Here is a 22,963-nt window from a genome sequence, read left to right on the forward strand (position 1 = left end):
TCAAATAACCTTTATCTGTATCCACCGATTAAGTTGTTTTTGCAATTCTTTAGTATTCAATTGTTTATTTCGAGCCTGAAGGAGATACAAGTTACAAAATGCTGTCTAAACCAAAATTGGTCACTGTACCAGATTCGGATATATTACAGGTTCGTAAAAGAATAAACATTTACTTTGTTTTTAGAAATCTTTAAGGAGGGGGATTATTACAACTTACAAAGCAATTGGTAGGCCACTTTCATGATACGCGTCCCCGATATGGTAGCCGAAAGATTAGAAAATACAGACTTGTCATAACACCAATCTCAGAACCGCTACGGCCTGTCTTCCTATGACCCCAGAAAACCATTTACCCAGTGAGGCGGGCGTACTCCCTATTAGGGAGAGAAAGTAAATGCTGAGCAAAAAGCTTCTGTTGAATACTCAGAAATCTGGGAATACCCCAACCCCAAATCTGAACATTCCCCGCCTCCCAGGGGCTTAAGGAGTAATCTACCTAAGCATTATGAGAAAATACGGAACCTGAGAACTCAGCCGATTCAGTGATATCCGCAAACAAACATCGAACCTCTATGCCTGGAATTTTTCGGGGGGAGTCGCGTTCTAAAAGTGAAATACCCTGAACTCGCAGGAGAGGAAAGCAATCTCCCTAGGCAGACGCGCATCTAGCTCAACTTTGAAAAGGTCAAACTCTTACATATCCCGAATCAACCCCAACATATTAAATGTATGTATGTGCTGCTTGCAACGTGTCCCTACATAACACTGTAGTGACTACCCAAATCGAACCCTGCCCCAATATGTGGCAACATCATAGAGCAGCAACAACAGCCAACGTCTAGTAAGACTTTGAATTTCAACGCATATATAATTTTGGGAATTTTCCTTTTGAAGATAACATTGTTCTTTTTAGTTTAATTTTGAGTTTTATTGAATTAAATATTATAGAATAAACATTAAAATTCTATAAGTGGTGACCCCGACGACAACAGAATAGTACAACCAAGCATTACTGAGGCATTTTCCACATGATGGCCAACGAGAACGAAGAAACATTTCGCGAGGCAGTAGCTCAATTTGCACGAGCGGGAATTACTACAGACGATACCAAAAAGTTTACGGTCGCTGCCGAAATCGATTCAGCTGTACTAGCACATGCCAGCGACATTATTTCCTCGCCACCCACTGCAAACAAGTACGACATATTGAAAGAGCGATTGATCTAAGAACTTAGCGAATCAAAAGAAAAAAGTTTAGGCCATTATGCGAGTTGGGCGAATCGGGCCAGAAAAAGCCTACAGTTTTGTAACGAAAGATGAAAGACCTGGCGAAGTCTTTATGGCTGCGACGACTGCCCCTCCATGTGCAGCAAATTTTAGTAACAATGGAGGGTGAAGTAGAAGAGTTGGCAAAAAAAGCTTATGACATAGTGGCAATTCCAACTATGATTAGTAGCGTCGATGCTATTTGCAAACCAAGTGACGATGTAACAGCAACCATTTCAGAATTGGTGGATAGTTTAGATCGTTTAGAGAAGCAGGAGGTAACGTATAAACAGCAACGGATCGGATTGCCTCGACAACAAGCACGACCGACCAGCTCACGCAGTGAGGACACACGGGATACAAACTGAGATATCTGTTGGTATCATCGACAAGAACGCAACACGGTGTCGGCCACCATGCGCTTTCACACCATAACTTTCGGAAAACTAGTCAGCCCTCCGTACAAAGCGGCTATGTCGGAGGAAGATATGAGCTCCAGCCGCCTTTACATTCGGGACATAACGTCCTCAATGAAATTCCTCATCAAATACAAATACGGGCGCCGAAGTTTCGGTCGTACCCAAACGTCACGGTGAGAGTATACAACCAAACGCAATGAAATTGGTTGCTGCGAACAATACTACAATGTATACATTCGGCAAACGACAGATAATATTAGATCTCGGTCTACGACGGCCATTTAAGTGGTGTTTCATAATAGGTGCGGATTTCCTAAGACACTACGACGTGTTGGTGGATTTAAAAAACAAAGCTATCATCGATCAAGCAACGCGTACTCGGGCGCTTTGCCAAATCATACTGCCGCCACATAGTGTACTCTCTTTAGAGGGAGCTAATCCCTATCACCGGCCACCGTGGTGTGATGGTAGCGTGCTCCGCCTACCACACCGTATGCTCTGGAAATAAGGTTTTTCAATTAGAAGAAAATTTGTCTAAGCGGGGTCGCCCCTCGGCAGTGTTTGGCAAGCGCTCCGGGTGTATTTCTGCTATGAAAAGCTCTCAGTGAAAACTCATCTGCCTTGCAGATGCCGTTCGGAGTCGGCATAAAACATGTAGGTCCCGTCCGGCCGATTTGTAGGGAAAATCAAGAGGAGCACGACGCAAATTGGAAGAGAAGCTCGGCCTTAGATCTCTTCGGAGGTTATGTTGTTGTTGTTGTTGTTGTAGCAATGCTCGCTGTTGTTGTTGTTGTTGTTGTTGTTGTAGCGATAAGGTTGCTCCCCGAAGGCTTTGGGGAGTGTTATCGATGTGATGGTCCTTTGCCGGATACAGATCCGGTACGCTCCGGTACCACAGCGCCATTAAGGTGCTGGCCCGACCATCTCGGGAACGATTTATGTGGCCACATTAAACCTTCAGGCCATCCCCTCCCTCCCCAACCCCAAGTTCCATAAGGAGCTTAGGGTCGCCAGAGCCTCGTCTGTTAGTGAAACAGGATTCGCCGCGGATAGGTGAGGTTGACAATTGGGTTTGGAGAAGCTATATGTTGCGCTGGCAACCTGCAGGGTTGCGCTACACAGCCCCTTGAATCTGGTATTTTAGTCGCCTCTTACGACAGGCATACCTACCGCGGGTATATTCTGGCCCCCCTAACCCGCTGGGGGATAGCAATGCTCGCCCCACCTAATAGTCGCGACCGATCACAAATTGTCATCAATATCCGCTAACGGGAGTCCAAGGAAACTTGCCGTTTCAACAGGGGTGGACCATAAGGAAAGGGGTGTTAGAGGCGTTGGTTCCACATTACAATTAAAGAGATGGTTGGTGTCATGTGGGGACACATTGCAAGCGGGGCATACATTTTGTATGTCGGGGTTGATTCTGGATAGGTAAGAGTTTAACCTGTTACAGTATCCAGAACGAAGTTGAGCAAGAGTGACACGCGTTTCCCTGGGGAGTATGCGTTCCTCTTCCGCGAGTTCTGGATATTTTTCTTCAAGTACTGGATTCACCGGGCAATTCCCGACATAAAGGTCCGACGCCTGTCTATGGAGTTCACCAAGGACCTGCTTGTGTTTTTTCGCTTCATACGGCTGGGTTCTCAGGTGCCGTATTTCCTCAAAATGCTTACGGAGATGACTCCTTAGGCCCCTGGGCGGTGCTGGTTCGTTAATCAGATGTCTGTTGGGATGCCCAGGTTTCTGGGTATTCAACAGAAACTGTTTGGTCAGCATCTCATTTCTCTCCCTGATGTTGATGAGTATTCTCGCCTCATTATGCAGATGGTGTTCTGGGGACATAAGAAGACAGCCCGTGGCGATTCTGAGAGCAGTATTTTGGCAGGCCTGTAGTTTCTTCCAGTGGGTAGTTTTTAGGCTTGGCGACCATATGGGTCACGCGTAGCACGTAATCGGCTGGCTAATTGCTTTGTATGTGGTCATGAGCGTTTCTTTATCTTTTCCCCAGGTACTGCCAGCAAGGGAACAATTGCGGTTGCGTGTGCACCAAAATGTAGATCCTGATCAAACGTCACACCCAAGATTTTGGGGTGTAGGACAGTCGGTAGCGTAGTGCCATCGACGTGGATGTTCAATATGGTCGACATTTGGGGCGTCCATGTTGTAAATAAGGTCGCGGAAGATTTAGTCGGTGACAATGCCAGGTTTCGCGAGGCGAAAAAACTGGAGAGATCAGGGAGATAGCCGTTTATTTTATTGCATAGCTCATCGATCTCTGGGCCTGGACCTGTGGCCATTATTGTGCAGTCATCGGCGTAGGAAACGATTGTGACTCCTTCCGGTGGTGAAGGTAGCTTAGATATGTAGAAATTAAACAAAAGTGGGGATAGGACACCACCCTGTGGCACCCCTTGTTTAATTCTCCTTGGTTTTGATGTTTCGTTTCTGAATTGCACCGATGCCTGCCGACCACCCAGATAATTTGCGGTCCACCTTTTAAGACATGGGGGAAGGGTAGACCCTTCCAGGTCTTGCAGTAATGAGCCATGGTTGACCGTATCAAAGGCTTTTGATAGGTCTAGCGCTACGAGTACTGTTCTATGGTGGGGGTATTGATTCAAACCGCAATTTATCTGGGTGCTAATGACATTTAGCGCGGAGGTAGTGCTATAGAGTTTTCTGAAGCCATGCTGATGAGGGGCTAGCTGCAAATGTGCTTGGAAATAAGGGAGCAAAATGGCTTCAAGCGTCTTTGCCACTGGCGATAGGAGAGATATCGGACGATATGACTCACCTACGTTAGCTGGTTTCCCAGGCTTTAGTAGCGGGACCACCTTGGCCATTTTCCATTTCTCGGGTATGGCAAAGGTGGAGAGAGACAGGTTGAAGACATGCGCTAAATATTTGAAACCCTCTTTCCCTAGGTTTTTAAGCATCGGCATGGCTATGCCGTCTGGGCCCACTGCTTTGGATGGTTTAGCGCGACCAATGGCGTCCTGTTGTTGTTGTTGTTGTTGTAGCGATACGGTTGCTCCCCGAAGGTTTAGGGAGTGATCGATGTGATGGTCCTTTGCCGGTTACAGATCCGGTACGCTCCGGTAACACAGCATCATTAAGGTGCTGGCCCGACCATCTCGGGAACGATTTATATGGCCACATTAAACCTTCAGGCCAATCTGGTATTTTAGTCGCCTCTTACGACAGGCATACCTACCGCGGGTATATTCTAACCCCCTGACCCGCTGGGTTACCAATGGCGTCCTCAACCTCTATAGCGGTGATGGTGATTGGTGACGCGCTGAATTTGTGTTTATGTGCGTGTCTATTGGCTCTCCGTCTATCTTTGTCGACCGTAGGATGCATTATATATTGTCGGCAGAAAGCGCTCGCGCATTTTTCCGCATCCGACAGCACCTTATCGCCAAAGGCGATGGAAACTTTGTCTTTGTGCTTAGTCGGATTCGATAGGGACTTTACGGTGGACCAAAGTTTACCTACACCGGTAGAGAGGTTACAACCTCTTAGGTGCTCTTCCCATTTCGCCCGTGTGTTGGTCCACAAGCAATCTGATGCGTTGGTTTATATCCCTTATTTGGGGGTCGCCTGGATCAAGCTGTCTTATAAGGTCGCGTTCCCTCGCTAAGCTCGCGGCCTCCGCCGGGAAGTGGGCCGGATTTCGGGAATTCTCCCGGCGGGAATGAAATGTGCCGAGGCGGATTCAATGACCTTACGGAAGGCACGCTCCCCTTGGCGGGCATCAGTCGGGATAGGGAGGGCAGCAAAGCTGCTGTCTGTTGCAGATTTATATTCTTCCCAATTTCCTTTTTTGAAGTTTATGAAAGTGCGTTTTTCGGTGACGATGAAGTCGGCGGTACGCTCGAACGAAATAAGTATGGGCAGGTGGTCGGATGCCAATGTTACCATCGGCTGCCAGTTGACGCAGTTTACGAGTTCTGCGCTCACGATTGAGATATCTGGCGAGCTATGACAGCTTGCTACCATACGTGTGGGGGCGTCTCCGTTTATTGTGCTGAACGTCGTTTCTTCTATTTGATCCGCCAACATCTCACCCCTACTGTCCGCCCGCAAGTTTGAATGCCATAGGTCGTGATGGGCATTGAAATCGCCTAAGATAATGCGATTGTTGCCAGTGAGTAAGGCCTCGATTTTAGGGCGGTATCCACTGGGGCAACAGGTGACAAGAGGGATGTAGATGTTGATGATTTCCATATTTGCATCGCCTGACCGGACAGATAGGCCCTGACGTTCTAAGACATTGTCCCTGCGGTCGATGCCAGGATCAAATATATGATATTGCACAGAGTGGTGTATAATAAACGCGAGGCCGCCTCCATTTCCGCTCTCGCGGTCCTTCCTGTGGACATTATACCCAGAGCAGGTCTGCAATGCAGATCTTGCTGTGAGTTTAGTCTCTTGAATCGCAGCAATGCGGATGTTGTGCCGCTTCATGAAATCGACTATCTCCGTAATCTTCCCAGTTAGTCCATTACAGTTTAACTGCAGAATTCTGAAGTGCATGAGGGGTAACGCCGCCACTCTAGGGGTAAGTGACGGGTGACTACGCCTAGGTTGTGGAAGGCCAGGACGCAATTGCTGTTGTGGCCTTGGGACTGGGCGCCCTTGGGCAAGCATTGGGGTACCCGGATGATTTGGGTTTGCGACCTGGCAACATGGCGCGATGAAACCCGTCGAGGGGTTGCCGTCGCGGAGACCAGAACATCTAGGAAAGTGGCACCACCCAAGGCAGGAGCTGCATTGAGCGGATGTCGCAAACCTATATATTCTGTGCTGGCAGACGGTGCAAACGGAGGTAGGGACTAAGAGTCTGTTTCCCTGGCCTGCACGATTGCTGCCAGAAAAGAGGGGGGGAGAAGAAGGCGGGGGCAGGGGCTAATGCTCAGCATTGCTACCAGCTCTACTCCGAAGGTAGTAGTTATGAGTGGTATCAGCTGTTTGAGTTGTTGGCGCCGTGGGGCGCGAGCAGCAGCGGGTACTTGTTGTGGCTTGCTGAGCAGCGAGGCTGCTGGAAGGTAGTGGAGGGGCGCTTAGGCGTAGACTACGGGACGCCCGTGGGCGTGAGCAGCAAGGAGCCACAACAGATTTATAAAAGTTACGTGGACGTCGGGTTTTGGGATCAAGCCCAGAACAACCTGTCCGATGCAACCATCCCTTGCACGAGACACACTGAACAGAGTATGACCGTCCTAAAAAGATTCTTTTCTGGCAAATGCAGCAAAACCATTTCTCAGGACCGGGGTCAGGAGACGGACCCGGATTGGGTTCGATACCTTCCCGGAGTAAGAGAATATGTAGCAGTCCTGCTGCAAGGAGCTGCTGGGAGGATGACAATTTGTGGGAGGGACGAAACAAATTAAATGGGGTAACACTGAAATGACAGTCCTTGGTCGGGAAAAATCCCGAGTCGCTCCGATACATAGAACCGACTGCCTTGGGAAGCGCCTTCGGAGGTTATCGCGCCTTACATTTATTTATTTATTTTATAATCCCTATCATGCGATCTTATCACGTTATCCTGATCTTACTAATGACTTGCCCAAGGCCGATATACCTACGACAGCAGTCCAACAACATATATAGACACGAGGGGCACCGGTAGCGCAAAGGAAGCGACGACTTTCTCCTGAAAAACTGGAATGCGCGAAGAAAGAGTTTGAGTACCTAATCGAACGCGGGATTTGTCAGCGCTCAAGTAGTCAATGGGCGAGCCCGTTGCACATGGTGCAGAAATCAAACGGGACGTGGCGGCCTTGCGGCGATTATAGCAGATTGAACGCGAAAACAGTGCCAGATAGCTATCCAATTCGGCATATTTAGGACTTAGGTGGTGAATTGTTCGGGAAAAAAATGTGTTCGGTAATAGATTGCAAGAAGGCATACCACCAGATCCCAGTGTACTCGGCAGACGTGCCAAAGACAGCTATTCTAACGCCGTTCGGACTATTTTAGTTTAAATATATGACTTTCGGGTTAAGGAATGCTGCCCAAACGTTCCAACGCTACATTGACGAAACAGTAAAAGGTTTATCTTTTGTATTTCCATACCTAGATAATGTACTCGTAGCTTCCACGTCGCCGGAGGAACATGCGGAGCATCTCAAACAGCTTTTTGATCCTTACCGCGAGAGGAAGGTAGTTATCAACAGCGAAAAATGTCAACTGGGTTTAGAAAAAGTGGAGTTTCTAGGATACTGAGTCTCAGCGGATGGTGTCAGACCGCAGCCACAGAAGGTCAAAGGTATTCTACAGTGCAAAAAGCCGAAGGAAGTGTACGAGTTGCCCCAGCGGGTTAGGGGATCAGAATATACCCGCGGTAGATATGCCTGTCGTAAGAGGCGACTAAAATACCAGATTCAAGGGGTTGTGTAACGCAACCCTTCAGGTTGCCAGCGCAATATATAGCTTCTCCGAACCCAATTGTCAACCTCACCTATCCGCGGCGAATCCTGTTTCACTAACGGACGAGGCTCTGGCGACCACAAGCTCCTCATGGAACTTGGGGGTGGGGAGGGGGGAATGGCCTGAAGGTTTAATGTGGCCACATAAATCGTTCCCGAGATGGTCGGGCTAGCACCTTAATGGTGCTGTGGTACCGGAGCGTACCGTATCTTTATCCGGCAAAGGACCATCACATCAATAACACTCCCCAAAGCCTTCGGGGAGCAACCTTATCGCTACAACAACAACAACAACAACAACAAGTGCACGAGTTGAGAAGGTTTCTGGGGACAGTAAATTTTTATAGGCGATTTTTGCCCCATGCTGCGGCCACCGAGACACCTTTACAGAAATTAATGGGACTATGTAAGAAAAGAGATAAAACCGAGATCCGTTGGACGAGAGAAACAACAGAAGCGTTCGAGAGACTGAAACAAAAATTGGCAGAAGCGGCCCTTCTTGCGTTCCTCATGAAACATGCCACAATAGCTTTAATGACTGACGCCTCCGACGTCGCAGTCGGTGCCGTGCTACAGCAATTAGTTAAGGGTAAGTGGATGCCATTAGGGTTTTTCTCACAGAAGTTTACCCCAACAGAACAACGCTATAGCGCATATGATCGTGAACTAACAGCAATTTACAAAGCAATACGGCATTTCCGTTATCATTTAGAGGGAACAACTTTCATTATTTTCACGGATCACAAACCGTTGGCACATGTATTGGAACAGAAGTGGGAGAAACTTTCACCACTGCAGACACGACAGCTTAATTTCATTAGTCAGTTTTCTTCGGACATACGACACATCAGCGGCGCGGATAATATTGTAGCCGATATGTTCTCAAGGGTCGAGACCTTTTCGATACCGACGCCAGTAGATATGCAACAATTGCATGACGAGCAAACAAAATGTAACGAACTTAAAGGATTACTTGATGGCGAACAAACCTCGTTGCAGTTAGTGGAACACCGACATCAACAATCGGGCATCGTAATAATTTGTGATAAATCAACCGGCACACTGCGACCATACGTACCAAAAGTGTTACGACAAGTGATATTTAATGCTTGTCATGGTTTGGCCCACCCAGGGGCGAAAGCAACTATTAAATTGATAACGAAAAGCTATGTATGGAAGAGAATGGGTTCGGACATACGCAGTTGGGTACGCAGTTGCCCAGTGTGTCAACGATGCAAAATCTCACGGCACACGAAAGCAGAGCTAGAACAATTCGCAGTTCCAAAAGGAAGATTTGAGCATGTCAACGTGGACATAGTTGGTCCCTTCACTCCGTCAAGAGGTTTCACTTACTGTCTCATATGTGTGGATCGGTTTTCAAGGTGGTTGGAAGTGATTCCTTTGACGGACATGACAGCGGAGACGATTGCCAGAGAGTTTCTCAATGGTTGGATAAACCGGTTCGGTACACCGAAGTTTATTACCACAGATCAGGGACGCCAATTTGAAAGCGCTTTGTTTAGGGAGTTGACCAAACTTTTAGGGGTCAAGCATATACATACCACCAGCTACTATCCACAAGCAAACGGTATGGTGGAAAGATGGCACCGAGTTGTAAAGGCAGCCCTTAGATGTCATGCAGCGGATGCAAACTGGGTGGAAGTCCTGCCTCTCGTTAAGAGAGACCGTAATAACACAAGCCACATGTATTGATGCCAACACATCGGCGGATTTTCTGGAAAGGGGGTGGTGTAGTGACTACCCAAATCGAACCCTGCCGCAATATGTGGCAACATCATAGAACAGCTGAGTTTTAGCAACTAAAGCCAACGTCTAGTAAGACTTTGAATTTCAACGCATATATAATTTTGGGAATTTTCTTTTTGAAGATAACACATTGTTCTTTTTAGTTAAGTTTGAGTTTTATTGAATTAAATATTATAGAATAAACATTGAAATTCTATAACACCAACCATCTCTTGAACTGCAATGTGGAACCAATGCCCATTAACACCCCTCTTTCTCTGGTCCACCCCTGGCGAAATTGCAAGTTTCCTTGGACTCCCTTTAGAGAATATGATGACAATTTGTGAGTGGTCGCACCTATAGGATGCGGCAAAGCACTGCTACAACAACAACACAAATGACGCAAATGGGTTTTGCGAAAAAATTAAATAAAACACGATAATTTGTATTGATATAACGAATTATGTTTCATTGACATTCAAAACTTGATCAGAGCCGACGGAAACTTCCAAATTGCCACGAACCCTCAATTTTCTCTCTTAACGAAAGAAAATGCTGGATCACCACGATTGGAAGTAAGCCGTTGCTTGCTGAAAAATGAAAAAATAGTTAAGTTCCTCATGGAACTTGGGGTCACCAGAGCCTCGGCTGTGAATGAAACAGAATTCGCCACGGATAGGTGAGGTTGAAAATTGGGTTTGGAGAAGCTATGTATTGCGCTGGCTGACAGGCATACCTACCGCGGGTATATTCTAACCCCCTAACCCGCTGGGTTGTAGATCTCGGTTCTAAACAGGCTTTATTTTGGCATTGTAAGGGTGGCATTAAAAGTCCAAAAACCGGGTGTGAGCATCTCAATATATTGTAGGTCAAACATTTCTTTCGCACATATCTCACTTCTCATGTCCAGCCTGAAGTATTTGGCGTGGACTCAAAAACTTCTGAGTTACAGCGCGGTAAGCTCGAACGAATTCGTCCAAGTTATTAACGTTCTTGGACTAACATTGGGGTCGCCAATAGGAAAAATTGAAATTTTAGAAAAAATAGGCGTTTATAGGCTCGGTTGTTGTTGTTGTTGTTGTTGTAGCGATAAGGTTGCTCCCCGAAGGCTTTGGGGAGTGTTATCGATGTGATGGTCCTTTGCCGGATACAGATCCGGTACGCTCCGGTACCACAGCACCATTAAGGTGCTAGCCCGACCATCTCGGGAACGATTTATGTGGCCATATTAAACCTTCAGGTCATTCCCCCCTCTCCACCACCAAGTTCCATGAGGAGCTTGGGGTCACCAGAGCCTCGTCTGTTAGTGAAACAGGATTCGCCGCGGATAGGTGAGGTTGACAATTGGGTTTGGAGAAGCTATATATTGCGCTGGCAACCTGAAGGGTTGCGCTACACAGCCCCTTGAATCTGGTATTTTAGTCGCCTCTTACGACAGGCATACCTACCGCGGGTATATTCTGATCCCCTAATCCGCTGGGGTATATATATATAGGCTCGGTATTTCTATACAACTTGAAAGCTGTAACTCTCTTAATATCTTAAATTTCGAGATTTGGCCTTTTTTATGTAAAATGGCTGAACTATATCTTACATTTTCTTCTACTCCGAAATCTCTCTGTTGTTGTAGCGATAAGGTTCCTCCCCGAAGGCGTTGATCCGGTACGCTCCGGTAACACAGCACCATTAAGGTGCTAGCGCGACCTTCTCGGGAACGGTTTTTGTGGCCACATTAAACCTTCAGGCCATCCCTCCCTGTTGTTGTTGTTGTAGCAATGCTCGCCCCACCTAATAGCCGCGACCGATCACAAATTGTCATCAATATCCTCTAACGGGAGTCCAAGGAAACTTGCCGTTTCAACAGGGATGGACCATAAGGAAAGGGGTGTTAGAGGCGTTGGTTCCACATTACAATTAAAGAGATGGTTGGTGTCATGTGGGGACACATTGCAAGCGGGGCATACATTTTGTATGTCGGGGTTGATTCTGGATAGGTAAGAGTTTAAGCTGTTACAGTATCCAGAACGAAGTTGGGCAAGAGTGACACGCGTTTCCCTGGGGAGTATGCGTTCCTCTTCCGCGAGGTTTGGATAATTTTCTTTAAGTACTGGATTCACCGGGCAATTCCCGGCATAAAGGTCCGATGTCTGTTTATGGAGTTCACCAAGGACCTGCTTGTGTTTTTTCACTTCATACGGCTGGGTTCTCAGGTGCCGTATTTCCTCAAAATGCTTACGGAGATGACTCCTTAAGCCCCTAGGCGGTGCTGGTTCATCAATCAGATGTCTGTTGGGATGCCCAGGTTTCTGGGTATTCAACAGGAACTGTTTGGTCAGCATTTCTCTCCCTGAGGGGGAGTATTCTCGCCTCATTATGCAGATGGTGTTCTGGGGACATAAGAAGACAGCCCGTGGCGATTCTAAGAGCAGTATTTTGGCAGGCCTGTAGTTTCATCCAGTGGGTAATTTTTAGGCTTGGCGACCATATGGGTGACGCGTAGCACGTAATCGGCTGGCTAATTGCTTTGTATGTAGTCATGAGCGTTTCTTTATCTTTTCCCCAGGTACTGCCAGCGAGGGATTTGAGGATTTTGTTACGGCTCTGAATTCTCGGAACAATTGCGGCTGCGTGCTCACCAAAATGTAGATCCTGATCAAACGTCACACCCAAGATTTTGGGGTGTAGGACAGTCGGTAGCGTAGTGCCATCGACGTGGATGTTCAAAATGGTCGACATTTGGGACGTCCATGTTGTAAATAAGGTCGCGGAAGATTTAGTCGGTGATAATGCCAGGATTCGCGAGGCGAAAAAACTGGAGAGATCAGGAGGTAGCCGTTTATTTTATTGCATAGCGCATCGATCTTTGGGCCTGGGCCTGTGGCCATTATTGTGTAGTCATCGGCGTAGGAAACGATTGTGACTCCTTCCGGTGGTGAAGGTAGCTTAGATATGTAGAAATTAAACAAAAGTGGGGATAGGACACCACCCTGTGGCACCCCTTGTTTAATTCTCCTTGGTTTTGATGTTTCGTTTCTAAATTGCACCGATGCCTGCCGACCACCCAGATACTTTGCGGTCCACCTTTTAAGACATGGGGGAAGGGTAGACCCTTCCAGGTCTTGCAGTAACGAGCCATGGTTGACTGTATCAAAAGCTTTTGATAGGTCTAGCGCTACCAGTACTGTTCTATGGTGGGGGTATTGATTTAAACCGCAATTTATCTGGGTGATAGTGGCATTTAGCGCGGTGGTAGGGCTATGGAGTTTTCTGAAGTCATGCTGATGAGTGGCTAGCTGCAAATTTGCTTGGAAATAAGGGAGCAAAATGGCTTCAAGCGTCTTTGCCACTGGCGATAGGAGAGATATCGGACGATACGACTCAGCTATGTTAGCTGGTTTCCCAGGTTTTAGTAGCGGGGCCACCTTGGCCATTTTCCATTTCTCGGGTATGACAAAGGTGGAAAGAGACAGGTTGACGACATGCGCTAAATATTTGAAACCCTCTTTCCCTAGGCTTTTAAGCATCGGCATGGCTATGCAGTCTGGGCCCACTGCTTTGGATGGTTTAGCACGACCAATGGCGTCCTCAACCTCTTTAGCGGTGATGGTGATTGGTGACGCGCTGAATTTGTGTTTATGTGCGTGTCTATTGGCTCTCCGTCTATCTTTGTCGATCGTAGGATACATTATATATTGTCGGCAGAAAGCACTTGCGCATTTTTTCGCATCCGACAGCACTTTGTCGCCAAAGGCGATGGAAACGTTGTCTTTGTGCTTAGTCGGATTCGGTAGGGACTTTACGGTGGACCAAAGTTTACCCACATCGGTAGAGAGGTTACAACCTCTTAGGTGCTCCTCCCATTTTGCCCGCTTGTGTTCATCCACAAGCAATCTGATGCGTTGGTTTATATCCCTTATTTGGGGATGGCCTGGATAAAGCTGTCTTATAAGGTCACGTTCTCTCGCTAATTTTTCGGCCTCCGCCGGGAAGTGGGGCCGGATTTCGGGAATTCTCCCGGCGGGAATGAAACGTGCCGAGGCGGATTCAATGACCTTACGGAAGGCACGCTCCCCTTGGCGGGCATCAGTCGGGATAGGGAGGGCAGCAAAGCGGTTGTCTGTAAAGGATTTATATTCTTCCCACTTTCCTTTTTTGAAGTTTATGAAAGTTCGTTTTTCAGTGACGATGAAGTTGGCGGTACGCTCGAGCGAAATAAGTATGGGCAGGTGGTCGGATGCCAATGTTACCATCGGCTGCCAGTTGACGCAGTTTACGAGTTCTGCGCTTACCATTGAGATATCTGGCGAGCTGTGACAGATTCCTACCATACGTGTGGGGGAGTCTCCGTTTATTGTGCAGAACGTCGTTTCTTCTATTTGATCCGAAACATCTCACCCCTACTGTCCGCCCGCAAGTTTGAATGCCATAGATTATGATGGGCATTGAAATCGCCTAAGATAATGCGATTGTTGCCAGTGAGTAAGGCCCTAATATTAGGGCGGTATACACCGGGGCAACAGGTGGCAGGAGGGATGTAGATGTTGATGATTTCTAGGTTTGCATCGCCTGACCGGACAGATAGGCCTTGACGTTCTAAGACATTGTCCCTGCGGTCGATGTCAGGATCAAATATATAATATTGCACAGAGTGGTGTATGATAAACGCGAGGCCGCCTCCATTTCCGCTCTCGCGGTCTTTCCTGTGGACATTATACCCAGAGCAGGTCTGCAATGCAGATCTTGCTGTGAGTTTAGCCTCTTGAATCGCAGCAATGCGGATGTTGTGCCGCTTCATGAAATCGACTATCTCCGTAATCCTCCCAGTTAGTCCATTACAGTTTAACTGCAGACTTCTGAAGTACATAAGGGGAGACGCCGCCACTATGGGGGTAAGTGACGGGTGACTACGCCTGGGTTGTGGAAGGTGCTGTTGTGGCCCTGGGACTGGGCGTCCTTGGGCAAGCGTTGGGGTACCCGGATGATTTGGGTTTGCGACCTGGCAACATGGCGCGATGAAACCCGTCGGGGGGTTGCCGTCGCGGAGACCAGAACATCTAGGAAAGTGGCACCATCCAAGGAGGATGTCGCAAACCTATATATTCTGTGCTGGCAGACGGTGCAAACGGAGGTAGGGACTAAGAGTCTGTTTCCCTGACCTGCACGATTTCTGTCGGAAAAGAGGGGGGGGGGGAGACGACGGGGGCAGGGGCTGATGCTCAACATTGCTACCAACTCTACTACGAAGGTAGTAGTTATGAGTGGTATCAGCTGTTTGAGTTGTTGGCGCCGTGGGGCGCGAGCAGCAGCGGGTACTTGTTGTGGCTTGCTGAGCAGCGGGGCTGCTGGAAGGTAGTGGGGGGGGGGGGGCGCTTAGGCGTAGACTACGGGACGCCCTTGGGCGTGAACAGCAAGGAGCCAAAAAAGATTTATAAAAGTTACGTGGACGTCGGGTTTTGGGATCAAGCCCAGAACAACCTGTCCGATGCAACCATCCCTTGCGCGAGACACACTGAACAGAATATGACCGTCCTAAAAAGATTCTTTTCCGGCAGATGCAGCAAAACCATTTCTCAGGACCGGGGTCAGGAGACGGACCCGGATTGGATTCGATGCCTTCCCGGAGTAAGAGAGTATGGAGCAGTCCTGCTGCAAGGAGCTGCTGGGAGGATGACAATTTGTGGGAGGGACGAAACAAATTAAATGGGGTCACACTGAAATGACAGTCCTTGGTCGGGAAAAATCCCGAGTCGCTCCGGTACATAGAACCGACTGCCTTGGGAAGCGAGGTGGTAATGAGGTGTGAGGTGGTAATTTAGTTCGCCGTATTTTCGCTCGTACCATTCCGCTATATTCCGGACTAGCATTAAGGTCCAGCGCCCTTTTCTCGAATCTTCCCACCGTTCTTGCCACCTAACTATTCAGCCCAATCTCGCAATCCATCGTAGACTGTTTTTTCGGGATTCGTAACATTGCTACGATGGATTGTGTGATTGGGCTGTTTGTTTTAAATATTTTTCGCGTTTCGTAAATTTTCTCCGTTGGCAAGAACTTGTAGAAATTTTCAAATAATCGTCAAACGTTTACGTTCCGAGTGAATTCAGTGATGCCACTGTACGAATTTCCAATTTACTTATTACTTTCGGAGACGTTCGGAAACACGGTCGAATTGCATGATAGCAATTTCGTAACTTTCCCGAAAAAACAGTCTAAGATGGATGGCGTGATTGAGCTGATTGTTCGTTACCTTGCGCTTTTCTTAGTATCTTCAGATGGTCGGCTGATTCCAATGCCATACAGGTCGGCCATTTCACCTGAGAGTAGATCTACTGGGATTTTAATGGATAAAACATGGATCGCGTCGTCGGACACCGTCCGATAAGCACATGCTATTCGTATAGCAGTAATGCGGTAGGCTGCTAATATATCTTTTTGGTGGACCATTTTAGATCCGTGCCATACTAATATTATAGAGCTGGTTACGTTGGGATAATAGCTGACTGGTAGCTTCGCCTGGGCCGCCGATGTTGGGCATTATTCGCGTTAGGGTTCCACTAACTCTAGAAACTTTCTCCCCCACCGCCCCGAAGTGCTCCTTTAAAGTTAGTTTCGAGTCAATGATTACTCCTAAATATTTCAAGGAAGGCTTTGAATTTATTTGATAATCTCCTATGGTTAGGACCAACTTTAATTTTGTTCGCATAAAGGTACCCCGTACCGGCATAAACTAATCGAGATAGATATAGACTTCTATATGTGACCCGGTCTATGAAAAGTGGTTTATGACTCAAAAAAAAAAAAAAGAAGAACACAAACGTCCTGAAGAAATGCATTCTTTATCTTTAACAGCTGTTTCTCGCAATTTCTTTTTTGAGTCATAAGCCACCTTTCCATAGACCGGGTCACATAAATCAAAATGATCTGGGCGAAAAAAGATATTCATTTAGCCATGTCCGTCCATCCGTAAACACGATAACTTGAGTAAATTTTAAGGTAGCTTAATGAAATTTGGTATGTAAGTTCCTGGGCACTCACCTCAGATCGCTATTTAAAATGAACGAAATCGGACTATAACCACGCCGACTTTTTCGATATCGAAAATTTCGAAAAACCGAAAAACTGCGATAATTCATTACCAGGGACGGATAAAGCGATGAAAGTTGGTAGGTGGGTTGACCTCATGACGCAAAATAGAAAATTAGTAAAATTTTGGACAATGGGCGTGGGACCGCCCACTTTTAAAAGAAGGTAATTTAAAAGTTTTGCAACCTGTAATTTGGCAGTCGTTGAAGATATCATGATGAAATTTGGCAGGAACGTTACTCCTATTACTACATGTGTGCTAAGTAAAAATTAGCAAAATAGGATAACGAACACATCCACTTAAAAGGAAAAATAACTTTACAAGTAAAATTTTAACAAAAAATTGTATATCTTTACAGTATAGAAGTAAATTATGTCAACATAAAACTCCAGTAAAGATATGGTGCAACAAAATACAAAAAGAAAAGAAAATTTCAAAATGGGCGTGGCTCCGCCCTTTTTCATTTATTTTGTCTAGAATACTTTTAATGCCATAAGTCGAACAAAAAATTACCAATCCTTGTGAAATTTGGTAAGGGCATAGCTTCTGTGACGATAACTGTTTTCTGTGAAAATGGGCGAAATCGGTTGAAACCACGCCCAGTTTTTATACACAGTCGACCGTCTGTCCTTCCGCGGGGCCGTTAAAACGATAACTTGACCAAAAATCGATATATCTTTACTAAACTTAGTTCACGTACTTATCTGAAGTCACTTTATCTTGGTATTAAAAATGGGCGAAATCCGACTATGACCACGCCCACTTTTTGGATATCGAAAAATGAAAAAAATGCCATAATTACACACCAAATACGAAAAAAGGGATGAAACATGGTGATTGGATTAGTTTTTTGACGCAAAATATAACTTTGGAAAAAACTTTGTAAAATGGGTGTTATATCTAGTTCTGCACGGCGAAATCCAAAGCCCTTGGAATCATGACAGGAATACTGTTCGTGGTATTACATATATATGTAAATATATTAGCGGTACCCGCCAGATGATGTTCTGGGTCACCCTGATCCGATATCTCGAAAACGCCTTCACATATACAACTAAGGTTCACTCCCTTTTAAATCCCTTATTAATACCTTTAATTTGATACCCATAATGTACAAACAAATTCTAGAGTCACCCCTGGTCCACCTTTATGGCGATATCCCGAAATGGCGTTCACTTATAGAACTATGGCCCACTCCCTTTTAAGATACTCTTTAATAAATAAAATAATTGTAAGGTGCGATAACCACCGAAGAGATCTAAGGCCGAGCTTCTCTTTCAATTTGCGTCGTGCTCCTCCTGATTTTCCCTATAAATTGGCAGGACGGGACCTACATGTTTTATGCCGACTCCGAACGGCATCTGCAAGGCAGATGAGTTTTCACTGAGAGCTTTTCATGGCAGAAATACACCCGGAGCGCTTGCAAAACACTGCCGAGGGGCGACCCCGCTTAGAAAAATTTTCTTCTAATTGAAAAACTTTATATCTAAAATGTTGATGTTGCTTTGCCGGGGTGTGAACCCAGGGCATACGGTGTGGTAGGCGGAGCACGCTACCATCACACCACGGTAGCCGCCATACTCTTTAATACCTTCCATTTAATACCCATTTCATATAAACACTCCAGGGTTACCCTAGGTTCATTTTCCTATATGGTGATTTTCTCTTATTTTTTCTCCAAAGCTCTCAGCTGAGTATGTAATGTTCGGTTACAACCGTCCTTACTTGCTATTTTTAAAAAATTTCATCAACTCTTGCTTAATTATGTAAGTTCGCTATACAAATATCCTTACATTCAAAGCTGAAATTTCACGAAAATTTAGTTTTTGTTGTTTGTAGCGATAAGGTTACTCCCCGAAGGCTTTTGGGAGTGTTATCGATGTGAAGGTCCTTTGCCGGATACAGATCCGGTACGCTCCGGTAACACAGCTCCATTAAGGTGCTAGCCCGACCATCTCGGAAACGATTTATATGGCCACATTAAACCTTCAGGCCATCCCTCCCTCCCCACCCCCAAGTTCCATGAGGAGCTTGGGGTCGCCAGAGCCTCGTCTGTTAATGAAACGACATTCGCCGCTCGAAGGTGAGGTTTACAATTGGGTTTGGAGAAGCTATATATTGCGCTAGCACACAACCCCTTGAATCTGGTATTTTAGTCGCCTCTTACGACAGGCATACCTACCGCGGGTATATTCCAACCCCCAAAGCCTTCGGGGAGTGTTATCGATGTGATGGTTCTTTGCCGGATACATATCCGGCACGCTTCGGTAACACCGCTCCATTAATGTTCTAGCCCGACCATCTCGGGAACGATTTATATTGCCACATTAAACCTTCAGGCCATCCCTCCTCACCCATCCCTCCCTCCCCACCCCCAAGTTCCATGAGGAGCTTGGGGTCGCCAGAGCCTCGTCTGTTAATGAAACGGCATTCGCCGCTCGAAGGTGAGGTTGACAATTGGGTTTGGAGAAGCCATATATTGCGCAGGCACACAACCCCTTGAATCTGGTATTTTTGTCGCTTCTTACGACAGGCATACCCGATAAACGAACATTTAGAACTTTGTTTTAATTGCTTACTGTATGTATGAAACGAGATGGCAGCGCCACGACAATAAATTATTTATATATACATCTGGCAACTGTGTTGCCAGAACATTCTTTATCTTCTTATTTATTACTTTTTTATCTTTCAATTGATATACTTTTACGCATTAGCTTTAAAATGTAACAATTAACTTATTTCATTAATTAAATAAACACTCATATATAAAAGTGGTGTCAGAAGTGTATTTAAAAATGAGCCTTACACCGGAGGATTTAAAAACAGTGTTGGATGCGCTAGCAGGAGCAATCCGAGGAGCTGTGGAGGAGGCTGCACAGAATGCTGCGGCAAATACAAAGGTAAATCGTTCGTTGTCACCCAAACCGCCACCGTTTAGTATTACGGAATACAAATCGGAAGATAAATCCTCAGTACAGGATTATTTCACACGTGTAGATTGGGGATTACAGTTGAGCAAGGTTCCAGAAGCGGAACAGCACAAGTTCGTACGTGTGCACATGGGGACAGAGCTTAATACAGCGCTAAAAATTCTTGTTAGCCCAAAAACACCAGACTCGCTCAACTACAGCGAAATAAAAAATATCTTGATTCGCCATTTTGATGGCTTTAGGAATAAGTATGCAGAAAGTATCAAGTTCCGGCAAAACAAACAAGAAAAGGGAGAGCCGATTTGCAAGTTCGCACTTCGGTTAAGAGAAGCGGCTGTACACTGTGAGTATGGAGAATTCTTGGATATAATGCTACTAGAGCAATTGTTGTATGGCGTAGAATCACGAGTTATTTGTAATGAAGTTATTGCAAGGAAACCAAAAAATTTTGCTGAAGCATACGAAATTGCGCATACAATCGAATTAACACAAAACGCCACAACAGACCTAAAGTGCACAGAAGTGATACAAACAAGCGAGCCAACGTATAAACTGGGATACGCACCAGTTAAAACAAAAAAAAAAACAAAAAAAAAAACCCGAGTGGCGAAAAACCGATGCAGAGGGCAAAAGAGAAAGAGTCCAATTGTTACGGATTTTGCCCCCCACACCTTAGAAAAGACTGCAAATTTAACAAGTCCAAATGCTTTGCATGTGGAAGAGTAGGCCACATCGCCAAAGTGTGTAAGATCAAATTAGATCAGATTTCAGAGGATGAATGTGAATCAGTACATAAACTAAACAGTGTTAATGCATGCAATGCAGTAGATAGAAAAATGGTTCCTATATATATAGATGGGAAACAAATTCAGATGGAATTAGATACGGGTGCACCATGTGCAGTAATGAATTGCAAAACGTTGCGTTCGATTAAACCAAATTTTAGGTTGTTAAAGACAGATCGACGATTTACAAGCTATACGGGCCACAAGGTGAACTGCATTGGACGGGTCGTAGTAACTGCGACAATGGGGAAAACTTCACGACGACTTAATTTGTATGTCGTTCAAGGAGATTGTGATACACTTTGCGGCCGAGAATGGATATCGTAATTCGCACGAGAAATAAACTTCACTGAACTGTTTTCATCGTCTGACCGAATCAATACTATAAATTCAACAGCACCAAAACTATTAATAAACCAAGAAACGCGACTGCAACATCTCATTACACGTTTTGAGGACATCTTCAGAACGACAGCTGGGAAGTTGAGTGGGCCACCTGCAAAAGAAAAGCTCAAAGCTGGAGCAACACCAGTTTTCGCGCGAGCGCGCGTTGTACCGATGGCGCTGAGAGAGGAGTATGCCCAGGAAATAGATCGTAAAATTCAGTCAGGTTTTTACAAGAGAGTGGAGCATTCAGAATGGGCCTCAAGAACACACGTAGTAGCAAAAAAGAATGGGGGTATTCGCATTACCGGTAATTATATGCCCACTGTCAATCAAAAATGATCATCGAGGAACACCCGATTCCAAAAGCAGAAGATTTGTTTAATAAAATGAAAAACGCTACAATATTTTGTCACTTAGATATAACAGATACATATAGGCATTTAACAATTGACGATGAGTTTGCGCATGTATTGACATTAAATACAGTGACCCATGGGTTAATACGACCTACTCGTGCGGTATATGGAGCAGCAAATATTCCAGCTATCTGGCAAAGAAAAATGGAGACTGTGTTACAAATGTTTTAAATTTTTTTGATAACATCTTGGTGTTTGCTGAAAACTTCGAGCAGCTACTGATAGTTTTGGAAACGACACTAAATCGCATTAAATCACATGGTTTGCATTTGAACAAGTCAAAGTGTGTCTTTGCGACACCATCGGTGGAGTTCCTTGGCCACCGGTTCGACGAACAGGGCATACATAAATCCGAAAAACACATTGAAGCGGTACTAAACGCTCCCAAGCCAACGACTTTCGAAGAGTTACAGCTGTTTTTAGGAAAAACCACGTATTATAGCGCATTTATTCCAGATTTGGCCACAAGTGCACGGTCATTGCGGGATATGCTGAAAAGAGAGAAATTTCACTGGACTAAGGAGGCAAACGCAGCGTTTGCCCTATTGAAAGAGACGTTGGTTTCACCTCAAGTGTTGATGCCATACGACCCAACACTACCTGTACTACTGGCAACAGACGCGAGTCCAACAGGACTAGGAGCCGTGCTTTCACACCGTTTAGGGAAACGGGACCGAACAACCAATTGCATACGCAAGTCGAACATTGAATGCTACAGAACAACGCTATCCACAGATTGACAAAGAGGCATTGGCAATTGTGTGGGCGGTTCAGAAAATTTTCAAATATTTATACGCGCGTCATTGGACACTAATCACCGATCATAAGTCATTGTCACAAATATTACAACCTGACAAATCGCTTCCAGTATTATGCATAAGTAGAATGGCGAACTACGCAGACTTTTTAAGCAGATTTGATTTCGAGGTAGTGTACAAGAGCTCAAAGGCGAACGCGAATGCCGACTATCTTTCCCGCGCCCACTTTCAGCCACCGAAATCATTACAAATTAAGCAGTTGCAACAGACAGCCATGACGAATCTAGACGAATATGATGAGTTCGACCACTTCATTATTCGCCAAATCAACCAATTACCACTAAGTTCAGAACACATAGCAAAAGAGTCCAGAAAAGGTGAACGAATGGGTAAAATAATTAAACTACTGGAAAGTGGCCAGTGCTTGAAATGGGCAGGGTACAAATCCCCAGAAGTCAATTATAAGTTGTCCTCCGGATGATTGACGTTCGAGCATCGTGTTGTTATTCCACCGAAATTTCGAAACAAACTGCTTGACAATTTACACACGGGGCATTTAGGAATTGTTAAGATGAAAGGGATTACTCGCTCATTCATATACTGGCCGGGCATAGACAATGATATCGAGAATATTGCGAACCAATATGATGCATGTGCAAGACACGCAAACATACCGGCAAAAAGTGAGGATCATCATTGGGAATAACCCAAGGGACCATGGGAACGTATTCATATC

At 45.7% G+C, this 22,963-nt stretch overlaps 1 protein-coding gene across 3 annotated transcripts in view; it reads left to right on the top strand.

The window, feature by feature from the left end:
- Pi3K59F (phosphatidylinositol 3-kinase 59F) overlaps positions 1-22,963 on the top strand; it is an 87,354-nt gene that overhangs the window by 852 nt on the left and 63,539 nt on the right. For all 3 annotated transcript variants that reach the window (XM_067774407.1, XM_067774406.1, XM_067774408.1), the window contains exon 3: positions 54-149. In XM_067774407.1, coding sequence (XP_067630508.1) covers positions 54-149 — 96 coding nt within the window. The remainder of the gene's footprint in view (positions 1-53; positions 150-22,963) is intronic.

This window comes from Eurosta solidaginis, chromosome 3 (genome assembly GCF_040869045.1).
Source record: "Eurosta solidaginis isolate ZX-2024a chromosome 3, ASM4086904v1, whole genome shotgun sequence".
In the NCBI taxonomy this organism is placed as follows: Eukaryota; Metazoa; Arthropoda; class Insecta; order Diptera; family Tephritidae; genus Eurosta; species Eurosta solidaginis.